This window comes from Poeciliopsis prolifica, unplaced genomic scaffold (assembly GCF_027474105.1).
Source record: "Poeciliopsis prolifica strain line A6 unplaced genomic scaffold, Auburn_PproV2 SCAFFOLD002, whole genome shotgun sequence".
Taxonomy (NCBI): Eukaryota; Metazoa; Chordata; class Actinopteri; order Cyprinodontiformes; family Poeciliidae; genus Poeciliopsis; species Poeciliopsis prolifica.
This window is the reverse complement of record NW_026562377.1, coordinates 15,397,805-15,422,658: the sequence shown is the minus strand read 5'-3', so window position 1 is coordinate 15,422,658 and position 24,854 is coordinate 15,397,805. Positions and strand designations below refer to the sequence as shown.

The 24,854-nt window shown below is 35.7% G+C and overlaps 1 protein-coding gene across 3 annotated transcripts in view; it reads right to left on the bottom strand.

The window, feature by feature from the left end:
* Positions 1-23,540, bottom strand: part of agbl4 (AGBL carboxypeptidase 4) — a 292,812-nt gene extending 269,272 nt beyond the window's left edge. For all 3 annotated transcript variants that reach the window (XM_055049048.1, XM_055049065.1, XM_055049056.1), the window contains exons 1-3: positions 23,461-23,540; positions 21,970-22,092; positions 2,985-3,109 (exon numbers count right to left, since the gene is read on the bottom strand). In XM_055049048.1, the coding sequence (XP_054905023.1) occupies positions 2,985-3,109; positions 21,970-22,092; positions 23,461-23,506 (294 nt within the window). In that variant the 5' untranslated portion in view covers positions 23,507-23,540. The remainder of the gene's footprint in view (positions 1-2,984; positions 3,110-21,969; positions 22,093-23,460) is intronic.
* Between the last annotated feature and the right edge of the window lie 1,314 nt (positions 23,541-24,854).

The window sequence follows — 24,854 nt, the reverse complement described above, 5'->3', positions numbered from 1 at the left end:
AGTCATTTGGACCAGGCAGATGGAAAGTTGCAGGTGACGGTCCAACGGGGACAAAAGATGTCAGACAAACCTTTCTAAACCCAGAATGTTTCCGAACAGCTATTTATCATGCTGGGGTACAAATATCTCTCTGAATGAAACATGCATGTCTGTGAGGTCTATTTTTGCATAACTGTGACTTAAATGTAGGCATGCCCAAGAGTCAAGTGGTCAGTCTGTCTCAGTCAACAGAACAAACTTAACCAGAATTAGTCTTAGCTTTTGAGGTAAGTGAGTGGTTCGATAAACACAAAAAAGAAAGACGTACAGAAAAAAGACATCCATCCATCCAGCCACCCATCATAACCGGTGCTACAGTGAAGCCAATTTTCACAAAGCTGCTAAGCTGATTGAGGCAGACCAAATCTGTTTCACCAGCTTACATTCCTTCAAAATGGCCATCTCACTTCCAATATCACGGGCTTTTACTGTTCCCCATTCCCTTGGCTCAGGCTGAGAGTTAGCAAGGCTTAGCTGGATGAAACACTCCAACAGCCCAGTTCTTCCCTGGAACTCACTGATATCTTTATAGCACAGCCTTTTGCTTACACTGTAGCTACACTTGGTTGGATTATTTATTCATGCTATCATTTTTGGACTGTTTAATTTTCTGCTTTTTTGTTTCATATGCTCTTTTCTGGCTTACACTAAAGGAGATTCATGTGAATTCTAGTTATTTTAGGGATACTGAAAAATCTAATCATAGTGCCTATAGGCATTTTGTAAACACACCTTGGAACAATTGCAAAGCCAGCACTTACCAACAACACCTTCTACAGGTGTAGAGTAAAATCACAGAAGACCTTTTAAAGAAAGGAAATTGGACAGATAAAAAACAGCTTCAAATAAAAAATCTTGTTAAAAGTCCTGTAGGGACAACATGAGAGCACAACAACAGTACTTGCTGCTACCACACTTGTTTGTGTTATTTGGGGTGCTTCCATTTGCTTTCACATTATGTTATGTTACATTAAGTTTTCATATACATAATGTATAAAAAAAAATCTCCAATGATTTTTGTTATTCCTCAGCCTTGTTAACCTCTGCTTCTCACCTACACTTTTTCTGTCATTTTGCTTTTACAGCAAATATCCTGTCGGTCAGCCTGATGGTACTGGTCTATCTGGCCTGGGATCGATTCGGCTCTGAGCTGAGGCCTCCCATTCATCTCAGTGCCATAAAATGTGATTAGTGCTGACTACAGCACTGCGGGGAGATGGGCTGATAGGCCTGATAGCCTCAGATAGGCAGGGCTGGACACTCAACAGAATATCAGCAGCAACAAAACACTGAATTTTCCTCAACCGTTCACTTTCATTTTCCTTTTTTCTGGTCATTTGTCACTTCAATTTTTTTCTCATTTTAGTAAATCTAGCTTTTGTTCCATTTTGAGTATTTTACATCTTTTAGTGTACATCTCCGATTTGAGACGGTTTATCCCTTTCTTTTCTTTCCTGCTATCTTAAAACTTACAAGATGTTTCCCATGCTTAAATGCCAACACTGTCAGCCTCCTTGTACTGCAACAAAATATTCAAGTATTGGAAGCCACACAGTGTATCTCTGAGGCATGTGACTGCCTCTGTCAGCCAATCACATGCTCTGAGTTTGCCAGTGGCTGACTCAGGTTCAGAACTGTGACAAGAAGTGAGGCAGAAAACAGATGACTACTTCACTTCTGAGGAGAAACAAGTGGTGTTATGAAAACAGATTTTAAATCCAGTGAGATGTAGCAAAGGATGTTCAGAAAATATTTTGACAGCTAATGCTGCACATAAGGTCAGTGAAAGTATAACACTGTACAAAACAATTTTCCACTCTCCTAAAAAGACACATTGTTTTATGTTGCTGAACAACATTATACTGGTGGAAACACAAAATATGATATAAAATAACAAAAGAAATGTGCTACATCTGACCAAAGTAATACCAGTATATAAAAATAGGAATAAATAATATTTCTATCAATAACAGTTTATTCATAAGATGACCTTTACTTTAAAGCAAGTTTTTCTTGCAATATTCTACGAACTACAACTTAAAAACATAATTTTGTCTTTTCTTAGTAGTGTATTAGAAAAAACAATTCAATAAGATACTGTACATTTAGAAAACAAAGTTTCTTTCAATCAATGCAAAAAATGCATTTGTTTAAACTTGCCTTTGAATATCAATGTCATTAATTCTAGTCTGCATTGTCAATTATTACTTTTCTTGATTGTCCCATTGCAATATGAAGTTTTTTTGTTTATGAATGTACCTTTTGGGTTTTAAGATTGTTTTTATCATGAAAAACACTTTGAATTGGAGCTATATATTTTATCTAAGTTCAGACTAAGCAAAATTGTCTGGTCTAAAAGTGGTCCAAGCTTAGACTTAAAACTAATAATTTTTACAGAAAACTCTCTATTTTAGAAACCCTAAATCAAACATTAAAGACATTAATTTTGATTTAGAATTATAAACTAATTTCACACCCTTTTTCATTTGGGATTTTCAGGTATCATCAAAGCACAGATACTCTTCTACTCTTAGATACTGTTCTATTCTTGGGAAAAATATATAATGGATCATTGTGAATCTGACAAAACAGTAAAGATAAGATCCACCATGTTCTTAAAAAAAAAGTTTTCAAAAGTTCCAGTACCAGCTTGTTAACTATTTGTTATTAGTACTCTGTGTTGACAAGTAGCTAAACTGAAGTACCCTGCTGATTAAATTTCTCATTTAGAAATATAGTACTTTTTCTGAAATTCTACTATATGTGTTGAATTTACTATTTGTGAAAATGTGTTTATCTTTTTAAGAGTGTAGATAATTCAAATGCACATATCTTAAATCCTAATACAGCATATGTTTCGCCTCAAAGAGATGAAAGGGTGAACAAGCCAATCGAAAAATCACAGTGAAGACTGGCAACAAGAGAAAAGATCAGATGATCCTGACCTGTGTCTCCCGGACGTTTTCCACAGTGAAGTTGAACCAGACTCTGAAGCGTGGGTTGCAGGTGTCAGGTCGAATGAAGAGGTCAAACTCAAAATCACCGATGTAGTCTACACGGCCCAGATTCCCTACAATAACAAGTAGTTTACATTCATCACATTGTGGACGGACACAAGTGTTTTCACAAAACATGAGTCTTAATTTCATCTGTTTCCTGATTACATGCATGCATCTGCTTGATGTGTGGGTTCTCTCTTATTAATCAAACTGAATGAAAAATAAATGCAATTCAATCTATCAATATTATCATTTTAAAATTTGATGGATAAATAGATAATGACTGAATATTTTAACCCTGTCAGTCAAAATGACAGACAAGGGAAAGGTGAGGGGCCATCTCAGGTTATTGAGATCACACTGATGGGCTAACCCGCTCCAGAAAATCAAATATAGAAAAAAGAAACAAAAACCAAGTCCAATTTACCAACAGCTACAGTATAAAATTATGAAAAGTGAATAAAGTTAGGCAGTTGGTGAGGCATTAGGAAAGAAGCAGCGGATGAAGGTCAGTGCAACACTTCAAAGATTACACACAATGAATCCAGAGGTGGTCCTTTCCATCATGTATGTTATCTGCAAATGATTCACTGAGCTGACTGGGCAGCTGTTTTATTAAACTGAAGCCCACTCTTGATACCTGCCACACTGCCCAGGGCTGTGCATAGACTTGCTATTGATTCTGATTCAGCAGCTTCTTCAATCGGCAGACTGGGAATCAAAATGTAAAATTTTACCTTTTCCAGGAGATTTCAAATATTAGTCCTGGTTTCAACTGACTTTTGATTCACGTACTCACACTTTGATACTTCTGTGCATGCAAATATTATTAAAGTGAGAGCAGAGATGGATATGAATGAATAAACAGGCCGTACCTAGAAATTACTATCACATCTTTTTACACCCCAGCAAAAGAGCAGTCCAATTTTTCATTTTCATGTTTAACTAAAGTTCTTGGTTTAAAACAAGCAGATGCTCTCGAATAAGCATTGCCGGCACACTAAGCAGGCCAGAAGGCCCAGTGCTCCCTAACAACTATACATCAGGGTACTGTTGACCACCTGGTGATGCAGCACAACAGCAGAACCTGTGCAAGGATATATAAGTGATTACAAACAGATGGTCTAACTACCACACTGTCAAAGGGGATTCCTCTTCTTCTGCCTTTGAATAGAAAATCCACAGGTGAGTTTGCAGGACTCAGAAACCAGCAAACACTCTGCTCTGCTACAATAAAAATATCTAATGAAAAGGCACCATTAAAATTAAACTAAAAATCTATCTTATGATGATTATCAACGCTATATACAAATTGATGGATATTGCTGATTTAACAAGCACATCTTGGGAGATCTTGGGATTTAGGAGGTAAAGTCTACAATTGAACATTACAATTAAACACTAACAAATAAATCATTTTACTTTGTGGCAGTGTGCAACATCCTGCTAAAACCCATCAGGGAATTACTTTTCTATGAAAGGATGTACATGGTATGTAGCCAATCTTTACACAAGATCACATTATCATCCAGATGGCAGAACCAAAGGTTTCCGAGCAGAGCAATGCCCAAACTATCACACTACCTCCAGTGACTATTCTGCAGAAATGTAGCTCTATGCACAACAAACTGGAACAGTTTAAATTCTGATATTTTTACTTAACTTCAACAATTTCATTTACAGTATCTCATCTGGATTAGACAACATGGGCCAGCCTTCATTGCCCAAAGCACGATCTAGACATTTGCATGCATTAGCCTGTCACTAATTCACCACTGCTCCTACCTCAAACAACCTTTCATAAATAGTAGCTACTGTAGGACCAGGAACACACCACATGAGCTGAAGTTTTGAACCTCCTCTGGACCAGTGACAAAGCATCACAAATTCCCCCTTGTCAAATTCTTAAGCCTGTCTGTCTTTCCTTTGTCACATTTTTACAAAATGTTAATTTACTGCCTAATATATCTGGCCACTAACAGGTATCATGAAGAGAAAAACAGTGATATTCACATTATTTGTACCAGTCATAATCCTGTATCTGATATGAATATACTGTACATATCATTGTTGCACTGAGTGTACTTCAGTTTAACACTAAACCGTTCATCCACCCTTCCTAGTAGTTTCTGATTGATAAGCCAAAGTAACGTAGTCTGTTCTTGATGGTGTCAGCTATATACATAGGACATGGAGGAAGGAGACTACTGGTTGCTTCTGCTTGTTAATACAGAACCTTGGATAGCATCAGACAGTAGCCATGGGCGACTGGGTTATTGAGCCCGATGCTGGAAGGCCTGACGTGAAAGATGGCCACTGCCTCAAGGTTAGAATTACATGTTCAGCCCGCAGAGCAGCAGGGATATGACACGCCATTGAGCCCCGTTTTAATTTTATGGTGGCTACCTCCAGATCCAAGCAGTTTGGAGGACTGGTAGCCTGACCCTTTTAATCAATCCCATATCATTTAGTATTTAACTAACATCAACGGCTGGCTAATCTTTTTTAAACGGTTGTGGGAGACACTAAAAACAAACTATATAAAGCTGGGATTTTTCATCTTGAATCCATGGAGTCCCTAAGAGACAGTCACAGTAAATCAGATTTGTCAAGAAATGTCTTAGTCATTTGTTTACAACACAGACAAATTGTGTTAAGTAAGGCTAATGAACAACACACGAGGAGAGCTAAGAGCTAAGACATTTTTTTTTTCATGTTTGAGATTTTTTGCATAATTCCTCTGGAGAATCATTCCTGTAAATATTCTTCTTCGTTGCTGTCTTAGCAGGTTATGCTGAATATCAATCTTTGCCCTTGAGGGAAAACTACTACAACATTTAGACATTAACAAATTGGTTTTCAATGAACAGCTTAGACCTGCTGCCGCAGCCCAACGCAGCACAATTGCTGGTTCTAAACAAGATTTTACACTTGACAAGGTCTCCTTGAGGAAAACCCTGAAAAGAAACCCTCTGTGTTCCTCTGATTATCACTCCTGCCATTCCCTCCCACACCCATGAAAATCATGAAAGAAACAGAAAAGAGGGGAGGAAAATTACTATTGTATTTGCTGCAGTTTGAGATGTTTGCATCAACAACACAGAATGCAACAACTAGTTTCTAAAGTAAATGGCTTTTAATTCACTCTTCTGCTCCTAAAGAATGAATGTGCAGATTGGTGTGTGTGTATTTTTTCACATCATTGTAGACTACAAAAACAAAAAGGATGTCAGTTTATGAAACCTCCTTTCAATTCATAATAAAAATTACATCTCAATTGTGGTTCTCATCACACTAAACCAGAGCGTTTAGTTCTCATCACTAAAGGTTAGATGTGTCCAAATTCCTCTTGTATTGCAAGGTAAACCTCAGAACAATGACAATCATGTTCTGAAATTTAAATTTAAGTATCTTCTTTTTTTAATATTCTTCTACTAGCTTCAGCAACCTTGGTAATGTGTCGTTTGTTAGTCTGAGATTTGTTGTATGTGGATATAAAGAGGTTTTTATGAAATATCAAGTCCTTTCGTGTCTTTGAAGTATCTGACTCCCTTTTGTTACTGTAGATCCTGAAATACTGGGACTAAAGGTATGGAATTGACAAAAAATTTTATTTCATTAAAAAATGTCCTATTTTATAATACATGACATCAATTTCTTTTCACAATGAACTAAGGATCAAATGAAACTGAAAATATAGGATAGAGGTCCGTTTACAAATTAGGATTTATATTTGGCTGCAGGATGAGAAGCAGAATTAGTGCATGATTAAGTTTTATGTACCTGTTAGGGGTTAGACATTCAATTGTGACGGTTAATGTTAGGGTAAGGCCAAGATATACACATAGGGATCCCATTGGTAATTAGACACAGACGTGCTTGTTTGGGTGTGCGTGTGTGTGTGTGTAAGAGCACAGGACAGAGATGAGAGCAATGAAGAGGGTGCAAAAGAACTTGGCTAATATAATCCCATTATAGAGGTACAAGAGGGAGAAGTCATAGTGTTCAGTCAACACAATGGGCCAACCTGCAGCCTGTAGCTATACACTGGATGGATAGTTTCTGCCATGCAGATGGATCATTGCACTGCAAGTGCAAGTCTGCCTGCCACGGGCCAGAGGAGGAATTCACTCATGTGGACAGCCATTAAAACAGTAATGGCCAGTTGTTTCACACTGACACAGACTTTGTGGTTACAGTGCTTTCAACTCTGCAGACATGTTGCCTGTCATATCCTAAGCATTGTAAAAATTTGAATCATACATATGTATTATCGTTTTCTCAATGATCCCAAACACAATAAATGCATTTTCCATACATTAATACACAATTCTTTTAGATAACACAAATTTAAGATAAAGGCCAACTGGGAAAGCACATGGAATCCTGCAATTAAAGATGGGTAAGTCCAAAAGTCCATACAATTAGGAGATAAAAAGTAATGCATGATGGGGCAGTTCACTTTATTGTCAGCTGTATTATCTGCAAAGAAATTAAATGTCTTAAATTTCACTATCTAAATGAGCATTTGAATAGTGTTTTGTCCACTATCCAAATGCTCATTTAGATAGTGAACAAGACAACAAAGGTATTTTTAGTGGTGTGTCACTAGATTACTCATTGTTTCAGAAGATAAAAAATAAAGTGTTTATCTGAGATGCAAGATAAAAGCAAGATAATGTCAATATGTTGTTAGACATTTGTTCATTTCTGAAAGATTTGAATGCCTATTTGTCACTCAAATAGGCATGCCTTGAACTTTTTGAAGGAACTAATTTTTTAAAAATTCCCCACACAAGCAGAACTATTTGTACTACACCAATGACTTTTAATACCAACGATAAGAAGTACTGGGGGAAATGCCAGATAAAAGTATACCGTGTTAAAGAAACTGGACTTCCAATATTGTGAGGTATGAAACCTTTTTTTGTTTTGTTTTGTTTTTTGTTTTGTTTTTTTATTGTATCACCCAAACAAGAATTCAACTTAAGGTACTAACATGAGAAAATAGGTTTACTTGGTTTAGGAGAAGATCATTGCTGAGTGTTTGAGCCTTACATATTTTTAATACAGTACTCAGTACAGGTACAGTATTTAACTTTCATAAACAATGTTTTTTTACACATTTGTTTAACCTGTCAAAATAACATGACAATATAGTATGAGACAGCACCATTCGCACCCTCCCCCTTGCTTTCTGCTAGGCTACAACTAGTTCTCAATATCAGAGCCTGCCATGAATGCTTAGTTTAGTCAGCATGACCACCAATGACAGCAGATAAATGTTTTCCTTAACAGTAAGTTATTTTTCTGGCATTAACACAATGAGAAGCATGTACATGAGCATTATTGCGAAAGCTGATACTCTCCTCCTGGCTCTGATTGGTTGTTTCTGACCGGGAGCAGAATATCTCTGCAGATGGCTGTCAGACCACAAGGAGGAAGCAGAAGATCTCAGTGTTTTTTCAAAGATTATCTGTTTCATGTTATACTGTCAAAACATGGTGACAGTTTTAAGAAATTTGTAATATATATATATTGTTCATAAAAAAGAAAGTTACTGCAACTTCAATGTATTTTACCTAAAAGATATACTTAGTTGGTTTCATGACGCAAAACTTGAAGCAGCATATTTTTTGTTCGGAATGAACTGACAAAAGGATTCAAAATTAAAATTCTTGTGATGAAATTGCATATCATTCTGGTAAGCAGTTTTGACAAAAGTTGACTAAATACTGGAAAATAATAATAAATTCATTATTTTCCTGGTCTTAAAAATAAAAAAAGTGTACTTAAAAACTGGACATGAGGTTACAAAGAGCTCTGTGCAGCTCAGGGAGACCAGCCAGGTACTTTTTAAATATATTTTTTTGCTGTGTTCCATTTCATTATTGGAAAACATCAGTTTTCCCCCGGCTGCTCTGCGGTGTAAGGAGGATTCCTGGACACGTAAGAGTGGGACTGATAAAGATAGAATTGATTCCAGCCAGCAGCAGCAGCAACAGAGAGGGGGGCTCAGTTTAGTCCTACAGCTAAACGTCTGGGTTTACTCCGTCTCCCTCTTTCTTGTCTAAAGGCAAGTTGTCACTAAGGCGACATCAATCTCGTGCCTCATGACTTCACACAACACGCCTTTTCCCCTGATGCCTTATCACATCATCTGGAGGCAAGATTAAACAGGTCACCACAAAGTTTTCTAAACCCAACAGGTAAAGAAAAGTATATAAAAAAATATTAATGGATGGGCTCTGACTCTATTCTGTCAAAAAAAAAAGTTTTGAAAAATCTCTCTAATACATGTAACAGAACTTAACTGTCAGAGGCATTGATGCTGACTTATAAACACGTTATATGTGAGTAGTTTAATCCACGGAAAATTAAAGTTACTTATCTGACAACATGACAATGACTCACAATGTCATATACATGGTGGAGTGTGTATGTTGACATTGAGCAACACATATTACAGACAAATGATAACACACCACCTCATTCTGTCCTTCAAAATAAATAAGAAAAACTATAAAAGTCTTTAAAAAGCAACAAGAAGAAACATGCAAACTTCTTTATGGAACTACAACACTAGTACCAAATAAAATGAATATGAATAACTTCTTAGATTATTTCTTCTTTACAATTTTTGTAACTGCATTTTCAGGATTAGAACAGCATGTAAGATTTATTAAAATAAACACAGCCAATGCTGAATAATCTTACTTATTCAAATGAGGAACGTCATATTATGAGCTGGTGTGGAAAAGAATCAAATTAAGAGTCCACTGTCCAAATTCCTATATATGCATATGCGGCAGAAATACCATGAACTCGGTTTTGGTCAAGTGCATAGCATGTGATCCAAACAAACAGCACAAAACTCTGCAAAAAAAAACTAGATAACAAGACTTGTTATAAAACAGCTGCATGGTGGCATAAAGAATCTCAAAATAGTTGTCTTTCTATGTTATGTTAATCTACAAGGATAAAAAAATAAAACACTGTTGTGTTTGCAAATAAATTATAATTTTGTGATAGGTTGGTGACTGTGACACTGGCTGTCTAGGCTTGTCCAGACACCTTAAAGTATAGTGGCCTCTTAATACAATTAAAGTGCAATCTTTATACTACTAGTCAGCTAAAATGACTAGAAGTTCATTTGGTTTAAAATAAGAGGCTAGTAACAAATTATCCCAGCTACTTTGTTTATTCCTGCCTTGCAATATAACTGGCAAACTGTCACACAAGAACAATTTATCTCAATACCAGAGCAAAAACTCCCAAAGTTTACTTAAAATGAATTCAATTCTGGTTAACACTAATGAGAAACTTATTGAAATCCTATCTTGACACAATTGTTAAAAATGTGAAGAATATGAGGTTGAGAGGAAAAAAAGGCAAAAATAAATTTAAAAACCTGAAAATTCTGAGATGAAAACTAGGAATCAATATAGAAAAATATTAACACAGAGAATTAAAGATGCATAAGGTCCTTCAGTTTCCTTTCAGCGTTCAAGTCTTTCATCAGAAATGGTTTCAATAGAAGACAGGCTCTAAAGAAGCAGTTTTTACCCACAATGGGGAATAGTCACAGTCAGGAGAATTAGAGATGCCTCTGACTAAGCTAGCATATCTGATATTTTACTAATTCAATCAGAACTGTAGCCTATATTACATAGATTACACTGTTTTAATAAATGATTTATTTCCAGTCATTTTAGTGATTATAGCTTTTAAGTCTGATGAAAACCCAAAACAAAGACTCTCAGAAACCAGAATATTATGTAAAACCAATAAAGTTTGTCGGAGAAGGAAAGAATAAAGTGCTATAAAATGTAGTATTAGACCGCTCATCGGACTCTGAACTTATGAAGCCAGAACCAGTAGATGATATGGGTCCCCAAGTCATCAGTGTCTCTGGAAGCTTCACGTTGCATTGGACCTTAAGTACTATATTCTGTCCTCCATTAATTCTCCTGCTACAGAACCTTAATTTACACATGAAATATAAATTTTACCTTAACCTGGAGAGAGGAGTTTGTACCACAGATCAACAGTCCAGTTGATGTTCTCCTTACCCTAAATCAGAAACTACTTCCATGTGTGGTGGTTGTTGAAGTATTGACTCTAAGTCACACTTTGTGAATTTGACCGCTCACCATCTTGGCTAAAGGTCAGCATTATTTCTAGCACATTGTTTCCATTAATAGAGTTAATTTTACCCAGATGCTTTAGCAATCATCCAGAAGAGGAATTTGAAATGTCTTTCAGGAAGCACTCACTGCCATTTTCAAAGACCATCTGAAAAATTTTCATACCTCAAAATAGAAAGTTGTAATAATGTATGAAGAGTTTAAAACAAATCACAAACTTACATATTCTATTTGTGTATAAGGTAAAAGAAATAATCAGGTTTTTTCTGCATTTGTGTTAAAATATATTCAAGTTCAGGTACTTTCAAACCTTTTTTCAACGTACAATGATCCAAATTGAAATTTTATACTTAAATCAACTCCTACGTCCAATGCACTCACACAGAAAGGCATAAATGCATGCATTTCTTACGCACACAATATGTAGAAATTGTTGTGAAAATAATCTGAATATACAACAAACCAAGGATAAGAGCAGACAATAAGAGGAGACAATAAGGGAAAAAATCATATTGTTATGAGTCCATCCATGCTCCAGTGAGCTCCTCGTTTCAATATAAATGAAGAAAGCTCGGCCTGAGGACAGCAGTGAGATATGCAGGCAACCCACACATATCTGATGATGAACAGGCCTGCTTGCACATTCTAAAGAGAACACATTTTCCAGCTAGCCTTTCATAATTGTATTTTTTTTTTCCTTCCAAAAGGCCCTGGAGCCAGACTTGTATGTGCCATCTGAAGAGGTTGGTGTAGTAATGGGTCATAGTGATGCATTCATACTGGGACTAGCTTAATTGTATTATCAATCTCATCCAGACAGTGCTTCAGCCCCACAGCTCTGGACATGCTACTGTCAGACACTCTGCGTTAGTACTGAATAGTGAGTCATGCAGTGAAGATGAGAGTAATCTTCACTCTCATCTGTTTTCTGAGCTTAGGAAGCTAGGTTAGCTCACTGAATGATGTTTTATCACAGTTTTTGACACCGTCATCTTCGGTTCTCTGATTTTTCACAAACTTTTTCTTCTGCCCTCATGTCACTGTTGCTCGAACTTTCTTCTTCTTTTCCTCTTTGAATCTACTACGTCAGTGACCACTGAATAAATACATCTGTGTTCATTATGTAAAGCCCAACAATAACTACAAAGGCAGATGAAGTAGAAGGGTCCTTTGCTGTTCTGGCTTGATCATGTTTTGCACAAACATTTCCCTTTCCGAATCTCTTCTCTTCCTTCTTTTGAAGTAACCTTCTCCTTGCTTCCCTCTCATCATAAGTGGAAGTTCTAGAGGTGGAGAGGAATTTGGAGATAAAAGCACAAAGAGCCGAGGAGTCCTTCGCAAGCCTAAGGCAAGGAGAAGGTCAACAGGCCCACTAAGAAGGGCTGTTATCATCTTGGTTATATGCTATCGGAGAGCCAGCAGTAGTGTTTATTTACAGTTACTGCTCCCTCTGGGTGCACACTTAAATCCATGCGGCTGATTGGTCTGTAATGAATTTAGAAACACAGGGAGCATTTGCAAGACAAGAAGTGAAACAAGAAGCAAGAAATTACTTGCTAATAACCAATCAGTCAAAAAACAAATTGGTTTAAACACCTTTTCTACACATGTGTCAAGGAGTCTTCTCATTCCAGTAAAAAACATCATTTTTACAGTTTACAGTAAAAAAACAAACAAAAAACAGTATGCACATGTACTAATGAAACGATCCTGATCTGAAATATTGGCCCTCAAGAGAAAAATGCTGTACATAAGACACCTGCCTTCAATCTTTTTTTGTTTTTATTTGCTTGCCCTCTAACTTATTTTTTCATTGGTGATCAGATTGTATTATATTAAACAAGCAGAGAAGTGAAGTGGCGAGAAGCCATGCCATAAAGCGAGCAGTGCTAGACACTGTTCAAAATACTTGGCAAGTGAATTTTCTAATCTTTGTTTTACCTGATAAAGCTTCCAAACGGTATGCAATGTAGACAAAAACAAGAAAAGTAATACATATAATAAAGCTAAAGTGATGTCTGTTTCCCTTCGAAGAAAAGTGAATTTCAGAAAATGCCAACATAATTACTGCATAATATAAAACAGGTAAATTAAGATAAATAATATATTTATACTTTTTTATCTTATTTTATCAAATAAGATAAAAAAAAAGATTTTTTTCATAAAAGCATTTTCATCTTGCAATGTGGTACAAAATCTCTTCTTTGCATTTAATAAATAACTTTATTAGGCAAATATCCATTTGTTATAGTATAATTTTAGGGTAAATTAACAAGAGTTAAAGAAGGATAAAAAAAATTCACTCCAAGAACTCAATCTTCAGTTCAGCGAATGAAATACAGTCAACAGGTCAAATTAACCCTTTCATGCATAAAAGTTTTTTTTTTTTTTTTTTTTTTTGGTGATCATTTGTAATTTTCTCCAACTATAAAGTTGTTATTTGAAAAATACATCAGTAGTATTGTTCTTTAGGGATTACTTGATGTCACCATATTTTTTTAACCTACTTGATAGTGTATTTTATGGAGCATCAGTGTCCACTTCAGTGGTCTGTGTGCATTTATAACATGAAAATCCACAAGAAACACAAGAAAATGGCTTTTAGATAGCTGTCCATTGTCATGACCACTATGCATGAAAGGGTTAAAATCAGAGCGAGGATGCTAAAACTCCTAGTAGTTAAATTATTTCCACACTACTTTTACCAATATATTCCTACATGTGAAAGAGATGCATTAGATAAAAATACGAGCTATATTTATAAAGTTGAGCAATATTTATAAAGTCACTAAAATTACTACAGCTTCACATAGCCCTGGTAACCATGGGCTGGTCACCAGTATCAACATAAATCATTTCAGGTTTTAAACAGAGACTGTGTCAAAACCAGCCCAATTAAAATTAATTGTTTGTATTTTTATTCTCAAACCCTTTCTAAATTAAGCAGCGATTGTTAATTTGAGAATAAAGCATCCAACAAATACAACTTAAGAGATTCGGCATGCAAAACAGTAAATTAGTTTAAGTTACTCTACTCTTCCACCACGGACTACAACAAGTAGGTGGTGTTTTCAGTCTAATCCTTGCTATGTGTTGGCTGGTATACATATGCTAATTTTGCTGTAAAGAAGTTTAAAGCAAACATGCCTATGTTTGCTATAAACTTATTATAAGCTATTTTCAAATCCCCGTCACATTCACCTAAAACAAGGTATTGGAAATGGCTGTGGAAACATATGCCTTTTACTTTGAGTAGAACCCCCAAATCATATGTGCCTTGTTTTAAAGCAACCTATATTCTTTCACAATCCTATTCCCGTCAGTGTTTCACCCGTCACTGTGTGAGTATTTTTTGTGCATGAATTTGTGTTATCAAACAAATGCTGGCACATCAATGAAGCTGATCTGAGAGAGACGTTGTCTACATAAATCAGCAGAATAAACACAGGCAGCTTGAAAAACATGAACCACTAAAGCATTACAAATCCTCACCATTTTCCCAAACTGCACAATCTTGTCTCAGAAGAAAAATGAGGCGCCTGCTCAGAAACTGTGTTTATGGTGTCAGGAATTGCAAGGAAATAAATTACTGGATGAATCACTGGAGCCTGGTGTGCGAGCATAACTTGTGCAATGAGGAAATCAGGTTGCAGTAATATTCACTTTTGACACACTTCTATTATGATGCTAGAAGCAGGCTTTGAGCCAATGAGTAGTGAAGTTCCAAAAACACACAGAACACAAAAACAGCCTGGAGCTGGATTTTAAAAAAAAAACAAAAAACAAACTTGGACTCATTTGAGTCAGACCACCTCCCTCGGTACAGATGAAGTAACAACGATGCCAATTTTGAGTTATAAACATGCCATTTTCCATAATATCAAGTGTGTGAATTTTTCTTCCCGTCAACCTTTCCAAATCTCATTGTCACACCGTGTATATCGTTGATAATAAAATCCTTTCATTACTCAAATTTTTCAAAACAGCTTGCTGCTGCTAGCATTTAGTGACATTTTGAAAAGATGAGGTACTGACGGGGTTTCTTACGGGTAGACCATATCATTGCTATCAACAATTAACTTACAAAACACAGAGGTTGTTTGTACTACTTCCTGGCATCCCCAAACACTACATTTGAGCCAATGTGTTCAGTCAGTGATTAGACATAACCATGCACAACAGCCCTGAATGTCAGACAAGATTATCACTCTGCTTTTCATGAAATGACACTGATATGTTCCATGGCAAAACACACTGTCATGCCACCGTCAGGCCCACACGATAAAGACAACAGATGAATTCAGTTTTTGTGTCACTTCCTTCTAAGAAATGGCCATGCCTTCTTTGGGGAAAACACATCTGCTATGATTTGAATGGGAGTCAAAGCAACGTCTGAGCTATTTGGGGCAAACGAAGCTCAAGGTGTTTAGATATCATTCCACACAAGGCAAACAATTATGCTGTAGTGATTGATTTAGCAAAGTTAAATGGAAAGACTTTCAAACAATTAAATTTCTCTCTGGGATTAATGAAGCATTTTTGAATACAATTCAATTAAATAAAGAACCACAATGAAAGACAGGTTGGAGTGAAAATAGGTTTTCATTGGTTCAACTTTTACTCCAAAGGTGGCCTGGACACTATGCTATAGCTAAAAACCTATAGTACACCTGTTTAACCAGCATGCAGCTTGATGCATTAAGATTGTCTCCGCAACACAATATTGCTTAGTCATCCCTTCTACAGTTATTCAAAAATACTAATAATAAATGTTTTAAGTACACATGACAGGAGCTTTTTTTTTCACTTTCCAGAACTCTGACAAAAGCTTACCATGAGGGTTAACTAAATATGAGAGTATGTGAGAGGAAATGGATAGACTAATAAAAATAACAATACTGTACAGAGAAAGTCAAAGATGGGATATGAGAGGAGTAAAACGAAAACAAAAAATACACAATAATAATAAAGAGTAATCTCTTTTGGTTACAAATGGCCCGTAAATCAGAAGCAATGGTATTTCCAGCAGTCCCAAGACAGCTCCAATTTATCTCCATACTTTGTTCCTGACTGAAAAGAATGAGAGAGAAGAGAAAACTGCTAAAAGGGAAAACTAGAGAGGCCATTTAGTGATTTGAGCGGTGAAACTTCTCTGCTGCCAAGGACATGTAACAGAGAGGGAGAGAGAGAGCGAGAGCCTGGAAGAGTCTCAATACATCAGACATCAGGAGTGATTCAGACAAGTAGCACCGCCTTTGAAAGGCCCATAAAGACGAGTCATTCTGAGACTGATGAGCAATACATAACAAAAAAACATCCATAAATTGTATGACTTTGCATTACAAAATACAAAGTAGATTTTTTTTTATGCACAAGTAGAATGGGGCAAAAAAATTTAAATTTGATTTCACTTATACTGATTAACAAAACAAAAAGATATGCTAATAAAAAATATGCCACTTTTATTTTTTATGCTTTTCCATCAGAATTGTTTAATTAAAAAGAGAGAAATGAGCAGTTGCATACTTGCAGCATGTTTCAGACTCTTCAAGTCAGTCAATGTGAGTATCAGGCTTCAATGTAAAAACTTCTCTCTAATTTAATTAATAGAAACTTGACTATCTTGAATCATAGTATATACTCTGGAGTACAGAAATATCTTCTGGCAACCCTGGCTATTTTTCATACACCAAATGCCAACCATCCCACTGATAATCTATGTTTTCTTTTCATCTGCACTACCGAAATTATTTTCTATCTGACATGCATAAATTCTATGTTTCATGAGTTTTTCCTCTGTCAAGTTATAACTCTGTTTATTAGTTTTTTTCAGAGAGTGAAGCAGGCAAAAAAATAATTATTAAGTCCACATATATCAAATACAGTTCACAGTGCATGCAGAGAGAAAACAAATGTGTTGGAATGAATACAAAGAAGCACACAAAATGAAAAATAGCCTGTGAATGCACATGAAAAAAATAGCTTGACTTCAGTAATGGAGACTGTTTCTGACACCTGTCCTAATTTATAAAAGTAGGCTGATTCTCACCTTAACGGAAGCACACAGTCTGTCACAGTAGTTCTGTGATTTGACCAGGGAGTTCTGACTTGAATGATGCAAGTCAGTGACTCAATGCAATCTGCTGGGTTTGCTTCAACAAAACCTTTTTAACCAATTTGAATAATAAACTGAACTTGACTGTTGTGTTTGATAATTAAAATAAATTCAGTATATAATTGCCTTGAAATATGCTTGTAGGATTGTACTGATTTGCCTTTTTCTCTCAAAAGTGCACGGAGACATGTTTAGAACTGACAACATAAAAAAGAAAACTGAGCTGAATAAAAGAATTAAATGAGTGACCAAACACAAATACTAAACTTAATAAGTTAGACAGCTCAAAATAGCCTAAGTGGTGGTAACAACACTTTGACTTATTTGAACAAACTCAGGACATGTTTTTATCTTGAGTTAAAACTTTGAGAGATTTCATTCATTCTAAACCATAAGTCCTGAAAAAATGTAGAAAAGGGTATTTTTGTTTACCAAATTTATCAAAAGATTTTGGGTAAGTTTTATTCAAAAAAAAAAAAAAAAACTTACCAAGTTTTTGGTAAGTTTGAGGTCTTCATGGATTTAATGTAAGAAGGGATGAATCTATGAGCTGAGATTATCAATGGATCCCATTAAACACTTGCCACTCCTGAGGACTTTCTTTCATATTGTAAGTCATTATTGACAGAGAGTAGTATGACGAATCAATGAGGGCTTAATTACATTTGAAGAATAGTCCAGAGGTGAAGCAAAACAAAGCCACCACTGTCTGCTTTCTGTCAAGACTTTAATGCAGTTTTCCTCACCACCAAGATCTGCTTTTAAGCCTTGGCTAAGTGCGAGTATGCAACGAAACAAATGTGAAAAGATAAGATAAGAATGTAATTTCAATTTTCAAAACAAAAAAAGTAATTATGCAAAATAATGATCAGTTTTATGAATATCTATGCCACCAAAGGAAACAACGAGCTGGAACTTAAGGTTTAGAGATCAGGAAAATCTTCTGATTTCTATTGCCCTGTAGGGAGAAATCATTTCCTCATCCATTCAGCAAATTCCATTTGAAAATATATAAAATTCCATTTCTATATATAAATAAAAGCAACACAACTCTATTAGTTGTCATAAAATGTCAGTTTAAAAACAGATCTTTAAAGGTTTTAGTACCCAAAACTAACAATCAAAGTCATTGTGCATTTGCTATATGGAGGTCTGCTGACCATCTCTGACTTTTTTAGCACATAGCTTGACAAAAGGGAGATGAGCACAATCTAAATTTAAATGAGGTCTTACACATTAGGCGAAGAATTTATATGACCAGTTTATATAAATATAGATTTATTCTTTTTATGCTAACACAACAAAATCAAACCTATCCATTGTAAGGGTGCAGAGGATGTTGATAGCAACGAGAGGGAGGCATTAAACCTCATGTTATCTTAGCATAAAATTTTAATAACAGACATGTACATTTTTCTTTTACTCTCTGACAGTAAATCAGACTGAAACTGTCCTGTTTCAGGGCCAGTAAGAATTATAAAAATTATTTCAATTTGCTAAATGAAAGACTGAAAGAAGAAATCTTATTTTGTAATGGTTTCCAAATGCTCTTAAGAAGAAATATCTTAATTTTTGGAATTTTGTTCTGTGCCCAAAAGAGCCTAAAATTAAAATGTTTAATAACAACGGTCTGCACAGTTGGTATGGATAATGGGGGAAAATAATAACCACACTAGAACATTTGGAGGAAAAAGAAGCATGTTGAGCAACATCATCCCAACAACAAAGTACCAAGGTAGAAGCGTCATGCTGTGTGGCTGATGCAGACCAGTTTGTGCACTGGAAGTAAACGGCATCAAGAGGAAAGAACATCTGAAGCAAACAGCTTGAGTCGAGACGTCACCCCAGAAATTAAAGCTTACACAGAAACAGGTCATCTAAATGGAAAATGAACTTAAGCATTGCACTAAATTAGTTACACATTAGCTAAAAGATAACCACAAAAAGACAAGCCTATAAGGTCTGGAGTAGCCATCACAAAACCCTGATCTCAGTCTTAGAGAAAATTTGTGGGTGTGCAGACAAGGTGGCATTTGATTGAAAAATTTATAAAATTCCATCAAGCTTACACAATTGACTTTAATTTCATGGTTGTCAGAAGCAACTTCAGGTATCAGACAGAACATGTGACAAATCGCATCTCATTTCTACAAGGTTTCCTGTAATTTTAGGTGAGCATTTCACCACTTTTGGTGTGTATGTTCTTCAATTGTCCCTTTGCCATTTTGCATGCCCCTTTCTTAGCTACAAATGACCATGAAACAGACTATTTTCTATCCATTTACTTAAATTATGCTTTATGAGCTTATTTTTTGGTCCACTTCAGTTTTTTTTATCATTTATGGAAACAAATTGATTATAATTTCATAGAATTTAATCCATTTGTATTCTCTGATTTTGAAATGTATTAATTTGATTACTTTTTTGGTTTTCATAAATTTGACATAAAATATCACAGATTGCAACCCCTGGTAAAACCAATACATCAGCTGAGATCAATTTGATGGATATTATCCTTTAAATCTGTGAAACCAATTTTCTTACAGGAAACCAGAAAAAGAGCCTATAGAAAATACCAAATTCAAAAATCATCAGTTAACAAAGCAAGTATGAAACATCCCCCTTGCAGGTAAGTGTACAACTTGATGCATGGTCAGTTCAAGATATGTCAGTGTTGGTACTCTTTCATACCTAAAGAGGTCCAGTATCAAACTTGCTAAGATATGACATGACAAAGTGGCTAACTGCATCCTGAATCTGCACAACCTTGTATTGATTAATATACTTGACCAATGAAACAACTGTAACATCATCACAATGCCACAATAAATATTTTTTTCTTCACACTTTATCATCTACCATTTCCACTGACAAGGAAACAAAATTTTTCAGGGGCTTCATGTTTAAACTTTTAACATTGTATTCAAAAACAATTTTATTTAATAAGTAAATGTTGTATGGCTGCTTAGAGGACAGACCCAGTACTGCTTTAAGCAGCAAAAGCCTTCTAAACACAGAGGGAGATTATTCAAGTGCATTGTCCAAACTTCTTAGTTACAGGGTGAGACAAAAGTGGAAAAATAGAAACAGAAAAGCACACAACATCGCAGAAGTAATGTGGATAAAACCAGTGATGATTAAATGAAACAGCCGCAGAATATTAATTTGACACTTGCTCAAAAATATCAATTTACACCCCGTTATAACTTTGGTAATGCATTTATTGGAAAGAGATTAATATCAATACCATAAATCATTCAGGGGATACAACCAGAGCGAGGCATACTCACATGTTAACTGATCTCTGTGTGGGAGCTATGCACCTATTAATCAATGTCCCTGCTGCTCTGACCATGTCATCAGGGGAAAGGCAAATTTATAAAAAGGGCAATAATCACACTGATACCTCAAAAAGTAACATACTTAGATGTTTATGCAGTGGTGCTATCTATTTCCACTGACCTTCACAAGGTTCTTGTCTGTGCAAAACTCATTGCTAGCTTCTGCATTTTCTTATCCCTTTGATGCCTTTGCTTGATTAGTTTTATGCATTATGCAGACAACATGCACCGAAAGTGACAACAAAGGAAATCTGATTGTTTTCAGAATACCAACTATTTTGGCCATGTTTTCATTGATAATGACACCAAAGTTAGCCGTTAATAAATGTGAAGTACAGTGAAAAAAGTTTGTTTTTTATAATCAAAAGGCGACATGCACTATTTGATGAACTCCCCTTTAAACTCTGACTTTGGGCAAACATTTTGGGTAACTTTTCACAATAGTTTGCTGGAACTTCGGCCCACGTGTCCAGACAGAACTGATGTAACTGAATCAGATTGGAAAGCCTCCTTTGTTGAAACCAAATCTTCAATTCTGACTATGAATTTTTCTTGAAATTGAGATCAGAGCTTTGTGATGGGACTTCACAAAGCTCTGTTATCCTTAAACTACACTGTGGGATTCTTTTAGAATTATTTCATACATAAAAAAGTTCTAGTTCCACTGGGAGTTTTTTTTTCCCTAATTCAATGGGAAAGAAAGCTGTTATAAGTGATACAAAATGTCATAGGAATATTTTACAATCAATATTACGGCATTGACTTAAAAAAAGCTTTTATATCTTGCTGAAAAGTTATCTCTTGGTTAGTTTTATCTTATTTCAAGTGTAGTAAGAGATTTGTACTAGAAACCAGAATCAGGCAAAAATGCTTGGTAAGAGTTGGTATTTTTGAAGTGTATTTCATGAAGGGGTTTATATTTTTGCTTATACTAATTTTATGAATCTGACTAATTTTTTCAAAGAAAAAACAGACTTGTGAAGGACCACATTTCTTTTCCCGACACTTCACTGATTTGTTTGTATTTTTCTATGAAATATAGAAATGTGTAAAACTTATTTCTTTCATTTTACTGGCACTTAGCAAACAGAAATGATTGTACCAATCTTAATTTGCCTAAAACAGGAAATGTAGTCTGATTTAATATCAGAAGATGAAAAATGCTGTCATTTTATACAGTGTATGTAATTATCTGGAATTATTTATTTTGCTACATACTAATTGCCTGAATGTACAGCATTATCCAAAGACAACAATCCATCGCAATTAGTGGAGGGGGAAAATTTGTTAAACACTCTGAGATATTGTTTTTTGGTGTTCCTACTCACCACTCTCAAAGCAAGCATCAAAAATCAGATGTCCTTTCCGTAGAGGTCCTGTGTATCCAGGTGGGCTTACTGTCAGCTTATTGACATTCCCCACTAAGGCATCTTCCCCTCCAGCTTCATTTCCTGCAAAAGCAAAACATGCTGAATTTACATAAGTCTAACTTTGCTTTAAAGTTTTCTATAAACTCAGCAGCAGTTGATTTATTTTATATAAAAATGTCCTATTGATACATGATTTAATCTTTTATATCATTTAATACAGCTCTTGAATGTTAAAACATGCAGTAAAAGAATCTGTGTTAAAAAAAGTACTGCATCACTTTGTTTATTTATTATAAACAAAGTGATGCCCATATTAATTAATTCCCACTAATAATTTCAATACATATTTCCCACTTTCTATATCAGTACTTAAGCAACACATAGTCACATATGATCAGAGGTGAGTAGAATTGTATAAGTTTTATTTTTTTTATTTGGAAAAGTGTTTTCTCTGCCTGAATTTGTTGCTTTGTCATTAGAATTTTTTAAGTCTTTAAAATTAAAGTCTTTGCACTAAATTTTTTATTTTTGTCTATCCGATGACAGGATTTTTAAATATTAAATTAGATGTTATGATCTGTTTCTCAGTTTTTAAGTAACCTTTCACAACATACTTTTTTACTCTTACTTGACTAATGTCCTTGATGGCTACAAGTGACTATTCATGAGTATAAATATGTTGAAGTAGTGCTTTGACTGGAATACAATTTTATGCCACTCCCAATTAAAAATATAAATATATAATGTACCAGCGTGTTAAAGGGGCGCAACACTTGCTCCCTGAATTAGAGCTATCTCAGATGAGGAAAGTATTTGTCTTGTTGCGAGATCTGAAGATCTCTCTAAGGACGCCACTCTGCTAACTCGTGTGTCAAGATGAGAGGGATCAAAATAAACACACGTGTGCACAGGTATAGCCTACCTAAAGACACTAGACAGCCGGTGAAAGACATGCAAATGCCATATACGTCGCAGTGACAGCACAAACTGTGGCCAGTTGTTTGAAGTTTACTTATTACTTTACAGAAAAAAAATGGTGTGGCTTTAACTTAGAAGCATAAAAGCAACCGTTTGCTATTATTAGCTGCACTGTAATCCAGCTAGTTAGCACCCATTCTCATTGCACCTGTGATACAGTTTTTTTTTTGTTTGTTTGTTTTTTTGTTTTGTTTTTTTTTCGTGAAGTAACTAAACGGTTTGAATATTCTACAATGCGATAAATGGCTGATTGGCCACGTTCGCTCATGACTGCTAGAATCACAATTCCATGTTTACATCTTTTCACCTGCTAGCTTGGCGATTAGCATGCCGAGCCACGGCGTACGTTTAAAAGACTCTCCGAGGGCTACAAACACCCGCTTGCTATTCGCCAGGCAGCAGGGCGGCGTGGCATCTCTTTCTGCTGAGAGGAGGCGAGGATAAAGCAATGTAAAGCTCGTATTTACACACCAGCCTCGACGTCTCTGTCAGTGTTTTCCTCCATCTTCCTCTCCATCCGCACAGCCGACGCTTTTAGTGCGTTGCTACGGCAACGGAGAATGAGGAAGAGGGGAGAGGTGGGTCTGTGCTGCAAGCAGTTCTGTGCAGGTGTGTTCCCTTCACTTGATCTCACAAAAAACATTCACAATTGATTTAACATAACTAAAGACGGTTCGGTTGTGTTTAATAAGTATGCCTGCATGTTTACCTGAAACATAAGTGTAGGCTGATTCAAATTTGCGTGCTTGAAGTGGCATAATTTCGCCATAAAGCTCTGATTTATTTCCCAAAATAAAACTGAAGAATCAATGTATAATGTCAATGTTCAGCACTGTGTCGGAAACTGGCACCATTAGTATTCTGCACATAGCAGTATAACAAGCCAAGGCTTCCATTGACACTGCAGGGCAATCTGGATACTGGGCATAATTCAGTTTTATCACTGCCATACCTGAAATAAAACCCGTTTTAATGGTATTTTTCAGAGAAAAATAAGCCAATAATTGCAAGCAGCAGTCAGAGATTGGGAATTATCCAGTAGATTGATTAAAGCTGAAGATTTTCTAGACAATTGGAGCAGAGATGTCATCAGGGCCAATCAAGCCTGGCCCTGTTTCTTTCCTATTACAAAGGCTGCACCTGATTAAGAACATCAGATGAGCCAGCTCGCAGCTCCTGGAGCAAGAGCCATGCAGGTTGCTGCTAATTTTCAGCTTGTAAGCAATGTGTAACAGGAGCAAATGAATAAGAGCCGAGAGAGAGCAATGGTTTTTCTTAGCGCGTCTGATCTATATATGACGGCAAGCATTAACGGGCCACAGAGTAGATGGATCTGAATGATTACTTCTCAGATGACAGAAACAGAATACAGAGCAGCTGTGTAATATTTTGTTAAAATTGAAAATTGAATAGCTGTCCTCAGTGGTATGTCATTCCTTTAACGCTGTGCCTATTAAAGAGCTATGTGGTGGTACAATCATTCATTTTCAAAGAGATTGAAATTGAATTATGGAGCATGAGAAGAATGAATTAGATACACTACAGGTTCTTTTGTTTCTGACCTGTAATCAAAGCTATTTGTGTGCCAATTTTCAACCTTTGTAATATATTTGTTTGGTTCTTTTAGTATCATAATTTCATTTCTGCACATTAGAATTGATCTTTTTCCTTTAAATGAAAATCTATTGTTATTTCACCAAGTTTGAAATTTATTTACAACAAATCTTAAGCTTTCAAAATGCACATCATATTGTTAGATGTTAGTATTTATTTAACAAAGATGGAGCCACAATATATATTGCATGCAATATATAAGAATTTCAAATTTATTGTTAGCGTACCTGGAATCAGAGGTCGACTAGCAC